Source organism: Nicotiana tabacum, chromosome 23 (assembly GCF_000715075.1).
Source record: "Nicotiana tabacum cultivar K326 chromosome 23, ASM71507v2, whole genome shotgun sequence".
NCBI classification, from domain to species: Eukaryota; Viridiplantae; Streptophyta; class Magnoliopsida; order Solanales; family Solanaceae; genus Nicotiana; species Nicotiana tabacum.
The window spans coordinates 93,181,779-93,200,529 of NC_134102.1; the positions used below are offsets into that span (position 1 = coordinate 93,181,779).

General features: G+C 36.1%; 2 protein-coding genes across 2 annotated transcripts; one reads left to right on the forward strand and one right to left on the reverse strand.

Moving 5' to 3' along the window:
• The first annotated feature begins 6,846 nt into the window (after positions 1-6,846).
• LOC107812798 (protein unc-13 homolog) lies at positions 6,847-13,580 on the forward strand. The gene is made up of 5 exons (XM_016637967.2): positions 6,847-7,499; positions 9,064-9,933; positions 10,873-11,328; positions 11,945-12,134; positions 12,219-13,580. The coding sequence occupies exons 1-5, from the start codon at positions 6,951-6,953 to the stop codon at positions 13,139-13,141; spliced, it is 2,988 nt and encodes a 995-aa protein (XP_016493453.1). The 5' UTR covers positions 6,847-6,950; the 3' UTR covers positions 13,142-13,580.
• Positions 13,581-13,988: 408 nt separating this feature from the next.
• On the reverse strand, positions 13,989-16,400 carry LOC107812797 (uncharacterized). Its single transcript, XM_016637966.2, has 2 exons — positions 15,595-16,400; positions 13,989-14,965 (listed from the first exon to the last, which is right to left on the reverse strand). Exons 1-2 carry the CDS (start codon positions 16,337-16,339, stop codon positions 14,187-14,189), a joined length of 1,524 nt encoding a protein of 507 aa, XP_016493452.1. The 5' UTR covers positions 16,340-16,400; the 3' UTR covers positions 13,989-14,186.
• Between the last annotated feature and the right edge of the window lie 2,351 nt (positions 16,401-18,751).

Consider the following 18,751-nt stretch of genomic DNA (forward strand, 5'->3'; position numbering starts at 1 on the left):
TTCATCTTTTGGATATGTGAGTTCTTGACGGGCCAACACTCGGCCCCATACATCATGGCCGGTCTAACCACCGCTTTATAAAACTTACCTTTGAGTATCGGTGGCACTCTCTTGTCACACAAGACTCCAGATGCTAACCTCCACTTCATCCATCCTACCCCAATATAGTGTGTGACATCCTCGTCGATCTCCCTCCCCCCTGGATAACCGAACCAAGGTACTTAAAGCTGTCTCTACTCGGGATGACCTGCGAATCAAGCCTCACATCCACGCCCTCTTCCCCTGGCTCAGCGCTGAACTTACACTCCAGGTATTCCGTCTTCGTCCTGCTCAGCTTGAAACCCTTAGACTCAAGAGCCCGTCTCCAAACCTCCAATCTCTCGTTAACACCGGCTCGCGACTCATCAATCAGAACTATGTCATCGGCGAATAGCATGCACCATGGCACATCCCCTTGAATATGGTGTGTTAACGCGTCCATCACCAGGGAGAATAAGAACGGACTGAGCGCAGAACCTTGGTGTAACCCCATTACAACCGGAAAATGCTCAGAGTCGCCTCCTACTGTCCTAACCTGAGTCTTAGCCCCATCATACATGTCCTTAATCGCTATAATGTAGGAAACCGACACACCTTTTGCCTCCAGGCATCTCCAGAGAATTTCTCTAGGAACCTTGTCATACGCTTTCTCTAGGTCAATAAACACCATGTGCAGATCCTTCTTCCTCTCTCTGTATAGTTCCACCAACCTTCTAACAAGGTGTATAGCTTCTGTAGTCGAACGACCCGGTATGAACTCGAACTGGTTGCCGGATACAGACACTGTCATCCTCACCCTCGCTTCAACCACTCTCTCCCACACTTTCATGGTATGACTCAGTAATTTGATACCCCTATAATTGTTACAACTCTGGATATCACCTTTGTTCTTAAACAATGGAACCACCGTAGTCCACCTCCACTCATCCGGTATCCTCTTCCCCTTAGAAATGATATTAAACAACCTAGTCAGCCACTCCAAACCTACTCTCCCCACACACTTCCAAAATTCCACCGGAATCTCGCCTGGCCCGGTCGCTCTGCCCCTATTTTTCATATATTTTCTCTCCTTCTCTCAATCGTGTGTTCCCATCTACGGTTTCTCCATCTCCATCTCCGTCAATTCAGCACCTTGTTTTTCATTTTTGTAGAGTAGTTCAGAATCTTCCTTATGAATTACTATAAATCTAATACATTACAGTTAAAATTCTATTCTCATTAAATAAAAAGAAACTCTATAGAATGATATTCACATGCACATTGAGGCGGTCGAGTGCATAAGTTTTATGAGACTAGATTTTAATCAGAATATGGTTGATTATCAAATGAAAAGGACAAAAACACAATTTAATGTTCAAGTTCAACATCATCAATATGATAATCCCTCTGGAGAAGATATGGATTTCTTCGCAATTGCTATTCGTTTATGAGAAGAACAAAAATGATCACAATTAGCATAAGATGTAAATAACACATATGGCTAGAGCGTAAAATGAGTATTTGGGATGATTTATTCATATGTTATGTCTGACCTCCATATGTAGAGGTGTCTAATCATGGCAAGTGAAGATATTTACTAGGGGACTAGATATGCATAAAATCAACATGGAGAGAAGTTGTCTAAGAACGTTGAATCATATGAAATTCATATAGGTCTAGCGAAAATTAGTATGAGACAATGGAATAAAAAATATTTATTATATAAATGATATCAATAATTTTGGATTAATAAAATTTTAGTCATGTTAGTACGTTTATTTTAAACCAATATTTGTTAGGACAAAAAAAAATGGAGGGGGAAAAATTTATAATGATATTTATACTCTCCATTCATCTAAATTGCAAATTCGCGTTACTAAGGTACAGAATATCATCATCACTGCAATGACTCGGAAGCTATTTCAATATATGCTAGTTGTCACTAGATTTATATTCATATATTTATTTTTCTCTCGCTTTTTGGCGTCTAATGTCGATTCCTTAAAAATGAAAAAATAAAATAAAATAAAATTTTGAGCTGCTTAACTCTCCAAAACGGGAGTACAAAAACCACAAAGATTTTAGTTTGCAGAATAATAAGAATAACACAAGTACAGAAATAAATATTAAATTCCTTAAGATTGTTATTCCCGTCAATATTCCTGTATTTGTAAATATTAATTCTGCAAAATATAAGTTAACGTAATGAAACAATAATAATAAATTCGAGCCCACTGAATTCACAGTGTTTCCTTAAGGAATTTAATCCCCTCCTAGTACCCAAGGTAATGGATTATTTCCTCCCAGGATAGAACGAATAACACACTGGTGTAGCGGTACTTCAAACCCCAGTGTTTCGGCGAACACAAAGTTCGGTAGCAAATCACACTTACAGTTGCTTTGTTTGAAGTTAAAAAACAATGCAGAACGAAGGAGTATATACTCAGAAAAACGTATGGAAGTTCTGAGAGGAAGGAATGCAATATATAGCCAATTTGTTGAGCGAATTGTATGTTGAGTTGAGTATCTTTCTTCAACATTTGCTGCTCATATATATAGCAGCCAAGAAGGAGTGCAAGACCAAACGTCCACCCTTCATGGTGGAGCAATCCAAATCCAAATCCATATCCAAATCCGAAGCCGAGCGAGCGACGACGACGGCGCGAGGCTTGCTTTCTTCTTAACTCTTTAAGAGTTACAAGAAGAACAATTATATATATACCCACCAAAAATGTCTTCCACTTCCAATATGGGACAATGTCTCATTGTTAAGAGGGGGAAACTTAAAATTCTACTCAAAATTTCATTTTCCCTCCATTTCCCATTCACCCTCATTTTAAGAATATTACATCTTAAAATAAAACCTCGACAGTAGAAATTAGATGCGAGTATCTATATCATTACTACTGTATGAAGGGATTAAATATTAGTACTTATTTTATTATTTTATATGGCATTATTACTAACTACTACTACTATTTAGAGAATCAAATCTCTCTCCTTTTTACCACAACTTTGTATATTTGAATACATTTTACTATAAAAGTACTTTTTATCTGGTATTTATTTATGTAACTTATATTTTTGAAAATGTTAAAAACCAATATTCTTGCCAGGAAGTAACAAATAATTTTGTTTTATCAGCTAAAGTTAATTAATTCCACGTAGTCTATCCTACTTTAAAAAAATTAGACAAGTGAGGATGTGAAATAAAAAAATGAGAACTTAGTTTTATAAAATACCGAAAATTAAATGAATTTAACGTTAGATTGCATCACAATTGAAATGAGAGAACCCAAAAAACATAAGTGACTCCTTTTTTTTTTAGTAAGTCCCTTTCTATATTTTGTAACAATTCAACTTTAGATTTTTCTTTTTACCATTAATGAGATGATTTCTAGCCCACAAATTTCTATGATTTATTTAAGATTACAAGTTTCAAAAGCCTTCCTATATTTCATAAACTCCATATCCAGTCAAACACTTTCATATAAATTGGGACGAAGAAAGTATAATTTATGTAAGAAAAATAAATAATAAATTAGATCATTATATATAATTACATGACTAACTAATGAATAGAGAAATATAATTTAAATAAAAAAATAAAATAAGAATAACAGAAAACTATTTTAGTTATATTAATTAGAGGGAGATATCGAGCTATTAAAAATTAATATGATAATAAAAAAATAAATTTATAAATAATAAAAGATAATTATATAAATAATATACTAGAGAAATATTAATTTTGGGCCCTTAAATTTTTGGGTTGCATAGGGTCGGGCCGCCCTTGGTTGCTGCTGTAAGCATGTGTACTTTGTCTTGTTGGGATTTCTCTGTCACTTAGGGAGGGCAGCTGTCCTAATCATTGGACCAACTGTCACTTTCAACTTAGTAATTATCATGCTAAGTATTATTATTACTCCATAAAATAAATTGTTAATGATAAGATAATGGGCCATCCAAAATACTTTTTCTCCTTTTCTATTTTTCTTTGGGATCTTATTTGCAAAGGTTGTGAAAATTTTAGTCGAAACAAATTGATTGTAGAAAACTAAAACCATACGAAATGCTTTCTTGTACATACTAAACTGAAACAGCTTGACCAAGTGCCAATAATATAATAATGACTAGAAAATTAATTACACAAGTCACTTTCAGTCTTGATGTATATGGTACTGACCTTTATCTATTTAAACAAGTTTCTAAATTTGACTTAAGATTTCCTTAATACGATTATACGACTATACGAGCCAATCTTCAATTACCTGCTCCCAAGAATAAAAACTAGTCGCGTCCTAATCAAATTATAAAATTAGGGGTAGAGCCAATCATTTCTATAAAATTGCAAGTAATTACACACGCTAAATTTTAATTTTAAGAAGTTTTTCAAAGGTAAAACCAACCAGCACGCTAAATGCGTAATGTGTTCTGAAGTCTTCTATCATAACGAAAAGAAATCAAAATTAAGAAATAACACAAACAATTTTATATCATGAATTAATGCGCTTTAAACTTTGTCTTTCTTAGAATATTCTCATTGTAGTTGTATCTAGTATGTGAATATATATTTTATGAGTAGTGAAAAGGCCGATAGCAACGATTATAAAGCCAATAAAATTTCCTTTGTTGTTTTACTTGCCATTTTTATTTTTTGCACGTTGTAGACAATAAATTGCGTCGAGAAAATAAAATCAAAACCGAAAAATATTGCAATAATCGTAATATTTGATTTCAAATGATATGAGCGTACAATCTCTATGAATTCCCTGATTCTTCTTTCCAATAGTAAATAAATCCAAGGGCCTTTGAGCTTGATCTTGAATCTATATTTATTTCCACGAACGATGATCTTGAATTCAACTAGCACGGACTTTGATTTGAACTCGTACTCCTTGAATCTTGACTTGTTCTTCGTTCTTGAGCTTGAACTTGATTGCTTGAAGCTTGAAACTTGTAGAGAAATTTGCGGCGTTTGATCCACGAGCTCTCTCTTGCTTCTTGTTATAACTTCTGGTATATTTTCTGGGTTATGAAAACCCCTATTTATAGTTGTGGGATGGAAGTGTTATGATAAGAACAAACTCTTTCCGACCAATCAGATTGAAGAGTGACAAAGCCGCATTTGATTGGCCAAAACATGTCACTTGCACATGTAGCGTGGTTTCATTGGCCTTCTAATGTGACTTGGCATGCTTTATTATTTTGACACGTGACATGATCATATTGACTCTTCCATTTGACTTGGCGCGCCATGTCATTTGACACATGGCATTGGGCCTCTAGGAAGATGACATCTTGAGCCTAATAAAGTGGGCTCATCACTTGTAGCCTAATTAAATGGGCTAGCCCAGTCAATATTTATTGAACTTAAATAATTAATTTAATTATATTAGCCCATAATATTTATTTGGATTAATATATTTAAAATGGTCCAAATAATTTTATTGAATTTATATTCAATAAAATTCGCATCTTAAGAAAATATTAATTAAAATAATAATTTGACTAAAAAAACTGCTTTGTAGATTAACCTCAGTGAACCTCTTTTCAATTCCTACTTTGCTAGTATGAACGTTTAGTTTAAAACATAACAAACTCATCCTTAAAAGTGAAGATTTAGTCAAATTTGCTACATTCTCATAAAGTCAATTCCAATTTAATTTTATTTTTAATTTCCAATACTTAGATTTAGTAATGAAGCATTTGTGAAACTATCTGCTATCTCATTAAGGGTTTATCATTTAACTAACTAACTAACCATATTATATATATATAGTCATGTGCATCTATGCTTCTAAACAATAAAATATGGGACCTATAACACAATGAGAACATGCCCAGATTTTCTGCCACCGCCTTCACTCTATTTAATTATCTATGTCATTTCACACTCTTTAATTATTCTTCTTCTTTAAACGAAACAAAATTGGGCAAAGAAAAAAGTGGAAGTACACACATTCTTGTAAAATATGTATGTGTGTGGGCTAGTGGCTAGTATCCCAAATATCAAGAAGACTAGCATCAAACTCCAACTAATATCCTTCACATTCCAGCCAATTTCCCTACCCTTTTCTTCCCAACATACACCAAATAGTATGATTTATATGAATATGATAGGTGAAATGTTTACAGTTAGGAGATCATGGTCTAGTCTCTTTCATTTTCTCTGTAGAAAAAATTGGACAGTCAAGTTTAGTCATACAATTTGTATGAGGTTCATCACATCACCCAAAGATTTATTTTCTTTTTTTAAAATTTTAATTTTGTTATATTTTGAGAAACATTTCAAACACACCAAGTTTAAACTCCTACTTTATTTAGTAAAAGATAATTTCACTCGATTTTTTAATTTATTACTAATTTTGCGTAGAGTGATGCAGCTTTTAAACTGTTAGTGTTATCCGTATAATTATAATAAAAAATAAAATTTAGTAATTAATACTATTCAAGTACTTGAATTGTATACTAGTTCTTGAAATAAGAATAAAAGTCATTCAAATGCTAATAGAAATTTATGTAATTTGACAATTAAGACAATATCTATCTAATGAAATCTTCTTAGATTTTTTTTTCCTACACTCATTTATTGACTGTTTAATCTTCAATGTAAATAAATCAACAGTATTGAACCATAATGTTTTTACAAATAAACTAAAGTCATTTATAATATTATTTGCAGAAGTAGTTAATGTAAGTTTCGGCATACTCTATCATTAAATTCCAATATTATTATTTTTCTGTTAAATATAAATTAAGTCATTAATTTCCTAAAGAAAAAGTCAAAAATTGAAAAGGAAAAAGAAAGAAAAAAGGGAAAGAGGACTACTCCTATATTCTCTTCTCTCTTTACTCGTCTTTCCAAAATCTTAGTAGTACTGAAACTACAGAACCCCCCCCTCCTCCCTACTTTCTCTCTCTACAAGACAATGGCGTCTCTCTTCAGAGACCGTACTTTAGGCTATTCCCGTAGGGAATCCACCGGCGCCGCCGCTACCGCTGCCGTATCCACCACCAGCAGCTGCCGGTACTCAACTTCCAGCAGCTCCGCCGCCTTATCTCCACTCCCATCACCATTCTCTGACCTAACTCCGTCACTCTCCGCCTCCGACCTCCGTGAAACAGCCTACGAGATCTTCGTAGCTGCTTGCCGTACTTCCACCGGAAAAGCCTTAACCTACATTCCCACCGACCGATCTCCGTCACCGTCACCATCGCCGTCGAATTCCAATTCGTCTTCATCTTCACCTTCTATGCAGAGATCTCTTACTTCTACTGCTGCTTCTAAGATGAAGAAAGCTTTGGGCCTTCGATCTAGCTCTAGCTCGGGCATTAAGCGGGCAGAGGGGAGTCCGGGCTCCGGTGGGAAGCCCAAGAAGCCCGTAACTGTAGGGGAGCTTATGAGGGTTCAAATGAAGGTCTCTGAGAGTGTTGATTCCAGAATTCGTAGAGCCCTTTTGAGAATTGCTGCTGGCCAGGTACCTCACTTAGCAATAGAGTGTGTGTGTGTGTGTAATCATATGCTCTATTTATGCATATTAATGTAAATTCTTGATAACGTTTTTTTTGGTGGGTTGCATTTTACAAGTATGATATCTGTGTGAATTATCACTAGTTTGTGTTTTTGGGGGGTATATAAATGGTAATTTCTTCTAAAGTTTGCTCTTTTTTAGGTGGGTTGGATTTTACAAGTTTGATCTGTTAGAGATTAGCACTAGTTTCTGCTTTTTATATAAGTTTTGGGTATATTAGTGTTAATTCTTGATAAAGTCTTCATCTTTTGGTGGGCGTTGCATTTTACAAGTTTGATATCCGAGTGAATTGTCACTAGTTTGTGCAGTCTTGTACTGTTATTTTGCTGTGGATAAATGGTAGTTCTTGGTAAAGTTTGCATTTTTAGGTGGGTTGGATTTTACAAGTTTGATATGTTAGGGAATAAGCATTAATTTTTGCATTTTAAAAATATATTATTGGGTATATTAATGTTAATTCTTGATAAAGTTTGTATTTTTTTGATGGGTTGCAATTTACAAGTTGGATCTGTTAGGAAAAATTGCTCAATTTATGTTATTAACTGCTACTTTATTGCTGCCTTAAGAATAACAATTTTATTCAGGTTGAGGCGAATTCCAAGTGTCATTTCAGTCCTTGTGGTACCAATATACTGGGGTTAGAGCTTTTAAATGCTTAATGCAATGTTCAATTTGAACTTAGGAATTTTTTTGGGGATAATTTTTCCTTTCAGTTTTTGGAGGATTGGATTAAAATAAATTCAAGTAGTTCTTTCTGAGTCTCAAAATTTCCTTCTATATACGACTTCGGAGCGTCCTCTCCTCTTTGGACTTGTGTATGGGTATTATCCAGTATGGTTGACTAGTTGTGTTCTTTTTAAATTAGGTGAATGAAGCGTTTTATTAAACACAGTCCTTAATTATCCTTCCTTAAAGGTTGACTAGCTGTATTTTTTTGGGGGGTTTTGAGCCAGATCTTGACCATTTATTATGTTAGCAGTGTCCTCATTAACATTTATTATCTTGTTTCGCTGTTGTGATATTATCAGCCAATCTGGGCTTCCGTGATCGAATTTTGCAGGATGTATAGGGTTTCTGTCGTCTTCCGTTTCTGATGATGGACCTGCTTAATGCAGCTAAGGCATAGTTAGATGTAGTGGCTAACCTTGAACATTATTCCTTAATGGGCTTTTTCTGCTCTGTTTGTGTAATTTCATTGACCACCCATCATGTTTTTGTCTTTTGCTGAAGAAATATTGTTTTACCTCTTTTTCCTGTTAGCTCTTAAAATTTTGCGTTCTCGGTCAATTTTTTTCACGAGTGAAACGGAAATCTGTCTTTTACTGCTATTATACAATTAGTCAGGCTTAAAATTATTGACTTACTTTTACTTTGTTCTTTCCAACAAAAAGATTTTGGTGTAAAATATTCCGCACTTACCTCATGAGCGTTGAAGATTTATTACTGCTGAGTGAATGGTTAATTGTTGCAATTTGCTGTAGTAAGTCATGCTTCAATGTGCGTGATACAGGTTGGAAGAAGAATTGAGTCAACAGTTCTCCCACTGGAGCTCTTACAGCAGTTCAAAGCTGCAGATTTTACTGATCAGAGAGAGTACGATGCGTGGCAGAAAAGAAATCTAAAAATGCTCGAGGCTGGACTTCTTTTACATCCACACATGCCACTGGATAAGTCGAATACTGCTGCGCAGAGGCTGCGGCAAATTATTCAAGCTGCCTTAGACCGTCCAATAGAAACAGGGAGAAACAATGAGTCAATGCAAGTTCTCCGTACAGCTGTAATGGCTCTTGCTAATAGATCATCAGATGGATCTCTATTTGAGTCATGCCACTGGGCTGACGGTTTCCCTTTGAATCTCAGACTCTATGAGATACTTCTGGAGGCATGCTTTGATGTAAATGATGAAGCGTCCATCATAGAGGAAGTTGATGAACTTATGGATCTCATAAAGAAAACTTGGGGAATCCTCGGACTTAATCAAATGCTTCACAATATTTGCTTTTCGTGGGTTTTATTTAATCGTTATGTTGCAACTGGACAAGCGGAGAATGATCTGTTAGATGCTGCTGATAGTCAGCTAGCTGAAGTCGCAAAAGATGCAAAGACGACAAAAGATCCTGCATATGCTAAGATTCTGAATTCTACATTAACAGCAATGTTGGGCTGGGCTGAGAAAAGGCTCCTTGCTTACCATGACACTTTTGATGCCGGAAATATTGAATCAATGCCAACCATTGTATCTATAGGGGTATCTGCAGCAAAAATTCTTGTCGAAGATATTTCTAATGAGTATCGTCGGCGGCGTAAGGGTGAAGTTGATGTGGCTCGGAGTAGAATTGACACTTACATCAGGTCATCACTTCGCACTGCATTCGCTCAGGCAAGTTCCATCTTCTATAACTTTTAATGGCAACATAACAGTTATTAGGCTTGATTTCTTTTAGACAAAATTATCGTTGTTGACTTTTTTAATAAGAACCACCTTTTGACTAACTGCTTTCACGAAGTTACGTTAATAGTGTATGCTAAATCGACAAATTAGGATTATAAGGTGTGGATTCATAATTTTTTTTACCTTTTTTGTCTGGCATATTTTTAACATTTAAAATTATGGGAAAGCGTTTTTCAAACAGAAGTATAAGTGTTGTTATCCCTCAAAGCATGTCTATCAATGTGAATGTGGGTAAAATACTGCATCTATCTCCTTTATCAGAAAATACTGCATCAATCTTAGATTGCTCCAATTTTTGTTTGGGTTGTTTCCAATCTGATTCTACTTTCGCTCTGATTAATGTGATATACTTTCTACCGTGGTCATATTCCTTCCTACTGCCTTAGTTGACACTTAGTGTAGCTTTATCAGTTTGGACACTTACTATTCCTTGTCTGCTCTCTTTACATATCTGTGATATGTAGTGTTATATTTCCAGCCTTCCCGTGTCTCACTTTCATGAAACCTATACTTCAGTGGCTAAACCCTGCGAACATGTCTCAAACTTGTATGAAGTTTCCTTTCCTATAAGTTTCTCCAGAATTCTCATATTTCGGGCATAGGCTGGTATCCTTCTTCAATTTTCACCAGCCTATCTCAAACTTGTACGAAGTTTTAGTTCCCTGTAAGTTTTGCCACAATTCTCATATTTTTGGTATATTCGTAATGATTTCCTTCTGTGACCATATATTTATAGAAAGGGCAGTGAGTGCTTTGTGCAGTTCCTTGTTGCCTAGCTTAAAATAAAAGCCCAGCCTGACATGTTAATGTAATGAACCATCTGAATAGAGTGAAATTTAAAACTAGAATTTGGTTTCTTGATTGCAGTTAATGGAGAAGGCGGATTCAAGCAGGAGAGCATCAAGACACCAACCAAATCCTCTTCCTGTCCTTGCCATCCTCGCGAAGGATGTTGGTGAGCTGGCTTCTAAAGAGAACGAGATTTTTAGTCCCATCTTGAAGAGATGGCATCCTTTTGCTGCAGGTGTGGCTGTTGCCACCCTACATGTTTGCTATGGGAATGAGCTGAAACAATTTGTTTCGGGTATAACGGAATTGACACCAGATGCTGTACAAGTACTGAGAGCAGCAGATAAATTGGAGAAAGATCTTGTGCAGATTGCTGTTGAAGATTCAGTGGACAGTGATGATGGTGGGAAGGCCATTATCCGTGAGATGCCACCATTTGAAGCTGAAGGTGCCATAGGCAACATGGTGAAAGATTGGATCAAGACAAGAATAGACAGACTCAAGGAGTGGGTTGACAGGAATCTCCAACAAGAGGTATGGACTCATCAGTTGATATTTGCTTTCAACTTCCCACACACAAGATGGAAGCAACTATTTTATATCTGCTTTGGTTAGAAGGCAACTTTTGTCTCTATCATAGGCTCATAGCATTTCCCTTGCTCAAACCCCTCAGCAGCTGAATTTGATGATTTGTGGTAAGAACCAAGAGTATATACAAGTTGAAACCATGGAGCGACACCATATACTTAGAAAAAGACTCGAAAAATCACTTCCAGAACCCTCCTATTACATGATTTTGGGCTTTAAAGATGAGATAATTATTCTGAGCAGACTTTTCCTTGCTTGAGGAGGTTAAGTAAACCACATACAAGCCCCAAGAGACTTTTTAGACTTGATACCTTAGATTAAAGATAGCTGCAGACCTGTAGGAAACTGAGGTCTTCATCTCATGGGCCCTATACGAACTTGTTCTTCCCAACTCCGCACTGTTATAACATCTGCTCCTGATCAACAGAGAAGATCATTTATTTATTGGCTGACACTACAATCCTGCCTTTAGATTGTAGAATTTGCTGATTAAATTTTGTTTTTAACTATGCTTATCTTATATCTTTGGTTTACATTCTTATCTTGTTTCTGTGATAAAAAGGTCTGGAATCCTCAAGCTAATGAAGGAGGATTTGCCCCCTCTGCTGTTGAAGTCCTGAGGATTATTGATGAAACTTTAGACTCATTCTTCCAGCTGCCAATACCAATGCATCCAGCATTGCTCCCGGACTTGATGAGTGGCCTCGATAGATGTCTTCAGTATTACGTATCAAAGGCAAAGTCTGGATGTGGTAATTTTCTGGATCTTATTATGAATAGAAAGACCACAGTTTTTATAGCCTAACATGTCCATTAATGAGTGGTGTTATTTGTAGGATCAAGGAACACATATGTTCCAACCATGCCTGCACTAACCAGGTGTACCACTGCTACAAAGTTGTGGAAGAAGAAGGATAAGACACTTAATACAAAGAGGAACTCGCAGGTTGCTACGGTGAATGGTGATAACTCATTTGGGGTGCTGCAGTTGTGTGTACGTATAAATACTTTCCACAGAATTCGGACTGAGCTAGAAGTTCTTGAGAAGAGAATTATTACCCTTTTGAGGAATTCTGAATCTGCTCATGTAGAAGACTTTTCAAATGGGTTAGGTAAGAAGTTTGAAATCTCACCTGCTGCTTGTATCGAGGGGATCCAACAACTCTCTGAGGCAGTCGCGTATAGGATTATCTTTCATGATCTAAGTCCTGTTTTATGGGATGGTCTGTATATTGGGGAGCCATCTTCTTCGCGCATTGAGCCTTTCCTTCTAGAACTCGAGAAGAATCTGACAATCATATCAAACACTGTTAATGAAAGAGTCCGGACTCGGATGGTTGCAGACATAATGAGAGCATCCTTTGATGGTTTCCTTTTGGTTTTGCTTGCCGGAGGACCTTCTAGGGCTTTCACTCTGCAGGATTCACAAATTATAGAGGACGATTTCAAGTCTCTCAAAGATGTATTCTGGGCAAATGGGGACGGATTGCCCGTGGATGTGATAAACAAATACTCAACAACAGTTAGGGATGTACTTCCTCTTTTCCGAGCTGATGCAGAGAGCCTCATCGAGCGCTTCAGGCGATCAACTTTGGAAACTTATGGTTCATCCGCAAAGTCAAGGCTTCCCTTGCCCCCTACATCAGGGCAATGGAACCCAACTGAACCGAACACCCTTTTACGTGTCTTGTGCTACCGAAATGATGAAGCTGCTTCCAAGTTCCTTAAAAAGACTTACAACTTGCCTAAGAAACTGTGATTGATTGGAAGTTGTGATCAAGGAATGTAGCTTCTTGATTGGAGATCGATCTTGGCCGATGTTTTGGATCTGATATGAATCAGATTGACCAAGAAGAATCTCAAGCCAAGGGTTATAGATATCTTGGGAATATTTAAGGACTGGCAATTTTCTTGTATAGTAAAAAGTTTGGATCTTTGTTTACTTCATTTCAGCAAGTTGCTTTCAGAAGGGTAGAAATCTGAGGCGGCGGTAAGCATTTATTGGAGGGAACAGTTTGTGTAGATCTGTTCCTATTGTTTTGCTTGTTTATAGATTTTCAGGTCCCAACAACAGAGCAATTGATTTAAGATTCATTGTCTTCTACATATATTATTCGTTTATTCGTTTGATTTCCCTATGTAGACACAGAAATTTGGATGGCTTTTGTTAATAGTATTTATATACTGGTATTTATTAATGTACGGAGTATTATGTTCCCCTAGTTTTTTTATTAAAGTCGAGCCACCAGGATTGACCCTGAGTTGGTTGTTTGGTTCGGTATAACCTAGGAGTGTAGTTATATGGTTATGAATAGATTGTAATAGTTATTCATGTGGTTGCTTTTGACTGGCTTATATATATATATATATATATATATATATTAGTTTAAGTGGCTACTCATGACATATATATATATGTCAGTTTAATTATTTGTTTACCGCTATGCAGTGCCTTAATACAGGTGTAGTAAACAAGTAGTACTTATGCTTTTATTACTCATATAATTCAGTGCAGCTTTATTACAATATATATATATATATATATATATATATATGTCAGTTTAATTATTTGTTTACCGCTATGCAGTGCCTTAATACAGGTGTAGTAAACAAGTAGTACTTATGCTTTTATTACTCATATAATTCAGTGCAGCTTTATTACAATAGATCATAATCTTATTCCTTAATTTCGTTAAAATAATGTAATAGTATTTGGTATCTTTAGTTATTGTGGTTTGACAACAACAATGAAGTTATCTAATTATGCGACATCATAAGGATAATGAAACTAACGACAATATTATTCATCTCTTGCACACAACTCCTTTTCCATCCATACCACTTGCACACTTCAAGTCAGCATACTGATCAAACTCTTCTGTGGCGCTATCATCAATTTGAGTGCCACTAAATCTTGAAACAGCACAATCAGTTGAGAAAAGATCTGAGGAGGAAAATTCTTTCTCCCCACCCAAAACAGGCATTTCAATTCCCATCTGCACTCTGCTCACATAATTACTTGCATAAGTCTGTCCCAAAACTCCATTTACCCTACCACTCAATGAGTAAAACTTGAAGCTCAAATCTAAATGAGCAAAGCAATTTTCCTCTGTGATACCATAATTATGAATTCTTGAATCTGTTTCAGTAATTGGTACCACTCTAGCTTTTATCTGGAAATTCCCTTCCACTTCAATCACAACAGAATTAGTATCGCGGATTCTTGAAATTGAAACTCCTCGAGCTGATATTGGTTCCCACTTGGCTCCTTCACGATCAGGAAGAAATATTTGTTGTCCATCAAAGGTTAAGTCTAGGCGATCAACTGCATCGTTCCAGGTTGATGTTTTCTTGGCACCAATAAAAAGTTGATGGTTGTTGAAAAGAATACCAAGAGATTGTACCCAAGTGAAATCTCTCTTCATGTTTTCATTTCTCCTACCGATGAAATGAGCGTTGATGTGAAGATTGGAATCGGTCACTAAGCAAAAATCATGATCTTTTTTGCCATGGAAGTAGAATGTAAGTCCATCTGCTCCTATGAACCTTGGATCTTGGCAAACAGCCCCTGGCTTATTGCAGTCTGCTCATGACAATGTTCAAAATTCAAGGTTAAAGTCATGTCCAGATGACTCATTTCTAATTAATATCCTCCGGAACTAGAAATTATTACCAACAATATATAAAACTTAATGGCCAATGAACAGATGTTATTACACAAATCTTAACTATTTCCAAGCATTTCTTAACATAACAGCTTCTTAGTTAAATTCATATTTCCGTTCTATTTCATCTATGCAAAGAAAAAGTTAGACCTAAATGACTTAGAATCGTTCAAATTAATTGCACCAGCTTCACGGTTAATATATATTAGATAGGAATTAACCTAAGAAAGTATTATTAATATGCATTACAGATATTGGATTTGGCAGTTGGAAAAAAGATGGTTATTAACATGATCACATATCATATACTAGTAGAGCTTATATGGGTGTTATAGCATGCATGACATTTATATGACTATAAGAGCATGTCACTAAGGACAAAACGAGAAGTTTGACGTTAAAGAATATTTCTAAATACATAAAGGTGTCAATCTTTTTGGAACGGATTACACATGAAAATATGTCATTTAAAATGGAAAAAAGGAGTACTATTCAATAGACAAGAGAAATTACTAGTAGTAGTTCTTAATGGAGAAAAGGATCTTACTGCAAACAGGGCTACAAGTGACACAATCAACTTCACAAGTATCGGGACAATCACTAGGACATTGATACTCCTGGCGGTAGCATTGAGGGTACAACTTATTCTTGCAATAAACTCTCTTTCCACCTGCATCTTGATCTGGTGGTGGTGGTGAGTTAGGGGTAGGAGGAGGAGTCGGAGCCAATGGTGGAGCTAGTACTGGTGGAAGTGGTGGAGAGTTAGGGGTAGGAGGAGGCGACGGAGTCAATGGTGGAGGTGGTGGTGAGTTAGGAGTAGAAGGAGGCGACGGAGTCAATGGTGGAGCTAGTGGTGGAGGTGGTGGTGAATTTGGGGTAGAAGGCGGCGACGGAATCAATGGAGGAGATAGTGGTGGAAGTGGTGTTGTAACAGGACAAACAGGTTGACATGAGACACAATCAGCTACACATGTACGTGCGCAGTTGACAGGGCAGGCAAAGCTTTTGTGATAACAACTAGGGAATTTCTTGTCTTGGCATTTCACTTTCTTAGGTGAACGAGGTTTTGGTGGTGGAAGTGGTGGTGGAACACAAACAGGTTGACATGAGTCACAGTCAGCTATACATGTACGTGGGCAAGTGATAGGGCAGAAAAGGTCTTTGTGATAACAACTGGGGAATTTCCTGTCTTGGCATTTCACTTTCATAGGTTTAGGAGGTCCTCCCTCGGCCAAAACCACCAGAAGGAGGAGGAGGACGGCGGCGAGAAGGCAGAAACTGGTTTGAGCCATTTCTGCAGATTGAACTAGGAAGATTAATGTAGGAAGTTATTCTCAAATTTATAGTGATTTGATCTTGGCATGCATGTTTTTTTATAATGGTCTTGTATGTTAGGGTAAAACTTGAGAGTGAAATTAAGTAATGTATAAGATATGATTTTGGCCCCCTTGAGTCTAGCATGCATACATGGCCACTTGGCTGTTTTAACATGCCTTGTTCCTCAATGCATGGCTACATTTGGGTTCCAAAAGTCAACCTCAAAACATTTGGTCAAAACTCTAAACATTGGATTTGGTTTTGCCTTAATTTTTTCAAATATAAATTTGGGGATAAGTTGTGTTTTCGGATTGAATTTGGACTTAATTTTTTCAAATATAAATTTGGGGATAAGTTGTGTTTTCGGATTGAATTTGGAACTTAGAAGTGATATGTTGGAGGATGAAAACTTGCTTTTGATTTTGGTTTCAGAAATTATTTTTGATTAGTTTGAGTTTCAGATACCATATATACTTTATTCTTTTGAATTACAACAACAAGACCCTTGGCTCAAAAAAGTATAAGCACCATATTACTAGTATTATATTAAAAGTAGGAAGCCCCTACAGCTAAAAGTTGAATTACCTAAATACCCATAGAAAATTGAACACCCATTTTGCCCTTCCTTTGAGTTTTACTCCTACAATATCCTTGTACTAAAAGGCAAATGTACATTCCAACAAAAAATTAATTTGTACCACAATAAATGAGTGGATAAATAAGTAGACATAATTCGAGCTACTTTCAGTTAATGACTTCCATAATGACTACGTTTATTTTTCAGAATTCTAAGCATCACGTCAAAACCACTTTGGGAGAATGTATCTGGTACTCTATGGAACTGTCGGTATTTTTAGTGTTCCACCTAATCATCAATTCTGCCTTTATTTTATTCCCATCTAAATTCATGAAATATTTCAATTGAGAATATATTTTAACTGGGAATATTACTGCCCCAAGAGAGAAAAATAGTTCATTTTTCCTCTTTAGCTCTACTGGACTTTTGTTCACAAAAGGATGAGGGAAATCCATTTTCTTTATCATTTCATGATTTATTTTCTTGGTTTTAGAGATAATTCGATTGCCAAATTAATTAGTGATATTACTTACATATGTTTAGAAAAAAGAGTGATTGTGCTTTATTAGAATTGGAAGTCATCTAAACAGCATATATCATCTTGTTTGGAGGTTGAATGCGAGATCTTCAAGGTAATTGGACTCTCAAGGCATGTTTAGACTATTTTTTCTCGTTTTTTTTTTTGGTTAATGTACATGTGATAATATGATTTGTAAAACTTTTTACTCATTCTAGTTACACGCGCAATGTACATACCTTTGAAGTGGATCCGTGTCACGGCCCGAAATTTCTACTTTCGGGACCGTGATAGCGCCTAACATTTCACTTGCTAGGCAAGCCAACGTTAGAATAATATTATCTATTTTAAAATAATTTTTAAATTTATTATTAATAATAGAAACAAATGCGGAAGTAAAGCCTGAAATGTAGTGAATAATCCATAAAAAATAACGGTGTCTAAATATCATCCTAGAATTGGTATCACAAGTGCACGAGCTTCTAGAATAATACAAATAAAGGTCTCAATAAAATAAAGCTGCCTGAAAACAAACACACAGCTAAAGTAAAATAGACGGGGACTTCAGAACTGCGGACGCCGTGCAGTTATACCTCAAGTCTCCTCTGGTAGCTGAAATCCGAGCAAGTCTATGGTACGCCGCTGGGACCAACTCAGAAATCTGCACAAGAACTGCAGAGTGTAATATCAGTACAACCGACCCCATGTACTGGTAAGTGCTGAGCCTAACCTCGACGAAGTAGTGACGAGGCTAAGGCAGGTCACTTATATTAACATGTACGCAATAATAGTAATAACCACAATAATAGAATTAAATCAGGTTACTCATTTCTAATAGTTGAAGCCAACTCAGCAGTCATAACCAATTATTATTTCAATCAATTTCCGTTACAGCGTGCAACCCGCTCCCACAACATATTCATTTTCAATCCTCCCATATATTTATTTTAATCAAGTATATATAGACTTTTAAATAAGTCTGTTGCGGCGTGCAACCCGATCCCCCAATATGAACTTTTAATAAGTCTGTTGCGGCGTGCAACCCGATCCCCCAATATATCCACTTACCAAATCTTACAGAAGAAATTTGCCCCAATAAATACAACAATTAATATAAAATTTTTAAGACAACAAGCATACCAAAATTATGATTTAATTATGAAACAAACAATGACAAATAGCAATTTATTATGAAAATCAGGGAGAAAATAAGCAGTACTATTTAATATGCTAAATATCAAGTAGCAATTAATGCACATAAATCAAATCAGCATGTAGCAATTATTGTAGGAA

What these genes read in the sequence shown, in the direction of transcription:
- LOC107812797 (XM_016637966.2), bottom strand. Translation starts at nt 16,339, where the DNA reads ATGGCTCAAACCAGTTTCTGCCTTCTCGCCGCCGTCCTCCTCCTCCTT. An exon ending in CACTTGTAGCCCTGTTTGCA is followed by an intron (nt 14,966 to 15,594) that starts GTAAGATCCTTT and finishes TGTCATGAGCAG; the next exon opens with ACTGCAATAAGCCAGGGGCT.
- LOC107812798 (XM_016637967.2), top strand. Translation starts at nt 6,951, where the DNA reads ATGGCGTCTCTCTTCAGAGACCGTACTTTAGGCTATTCCCGTAGGGAA. An exon ending in TGAGAATTGCTGCTGGCCAG is followed by an intron (nt 7,500 to 9,063) that starts GTACCTCACTTA and finishes TGCGTGATACAG; the next exon opens with GTTGGAAGAAGAATTGAGTC. An exon ending in ACAGGAATCTCCAACAAGAG is followed by an intron (nt 11,329 to 11,944) that starts GTATGGACTCAT and finishes TGTGATAAAAAG; the next exon opens with GTCTGGAATCCTCAAGCTAA.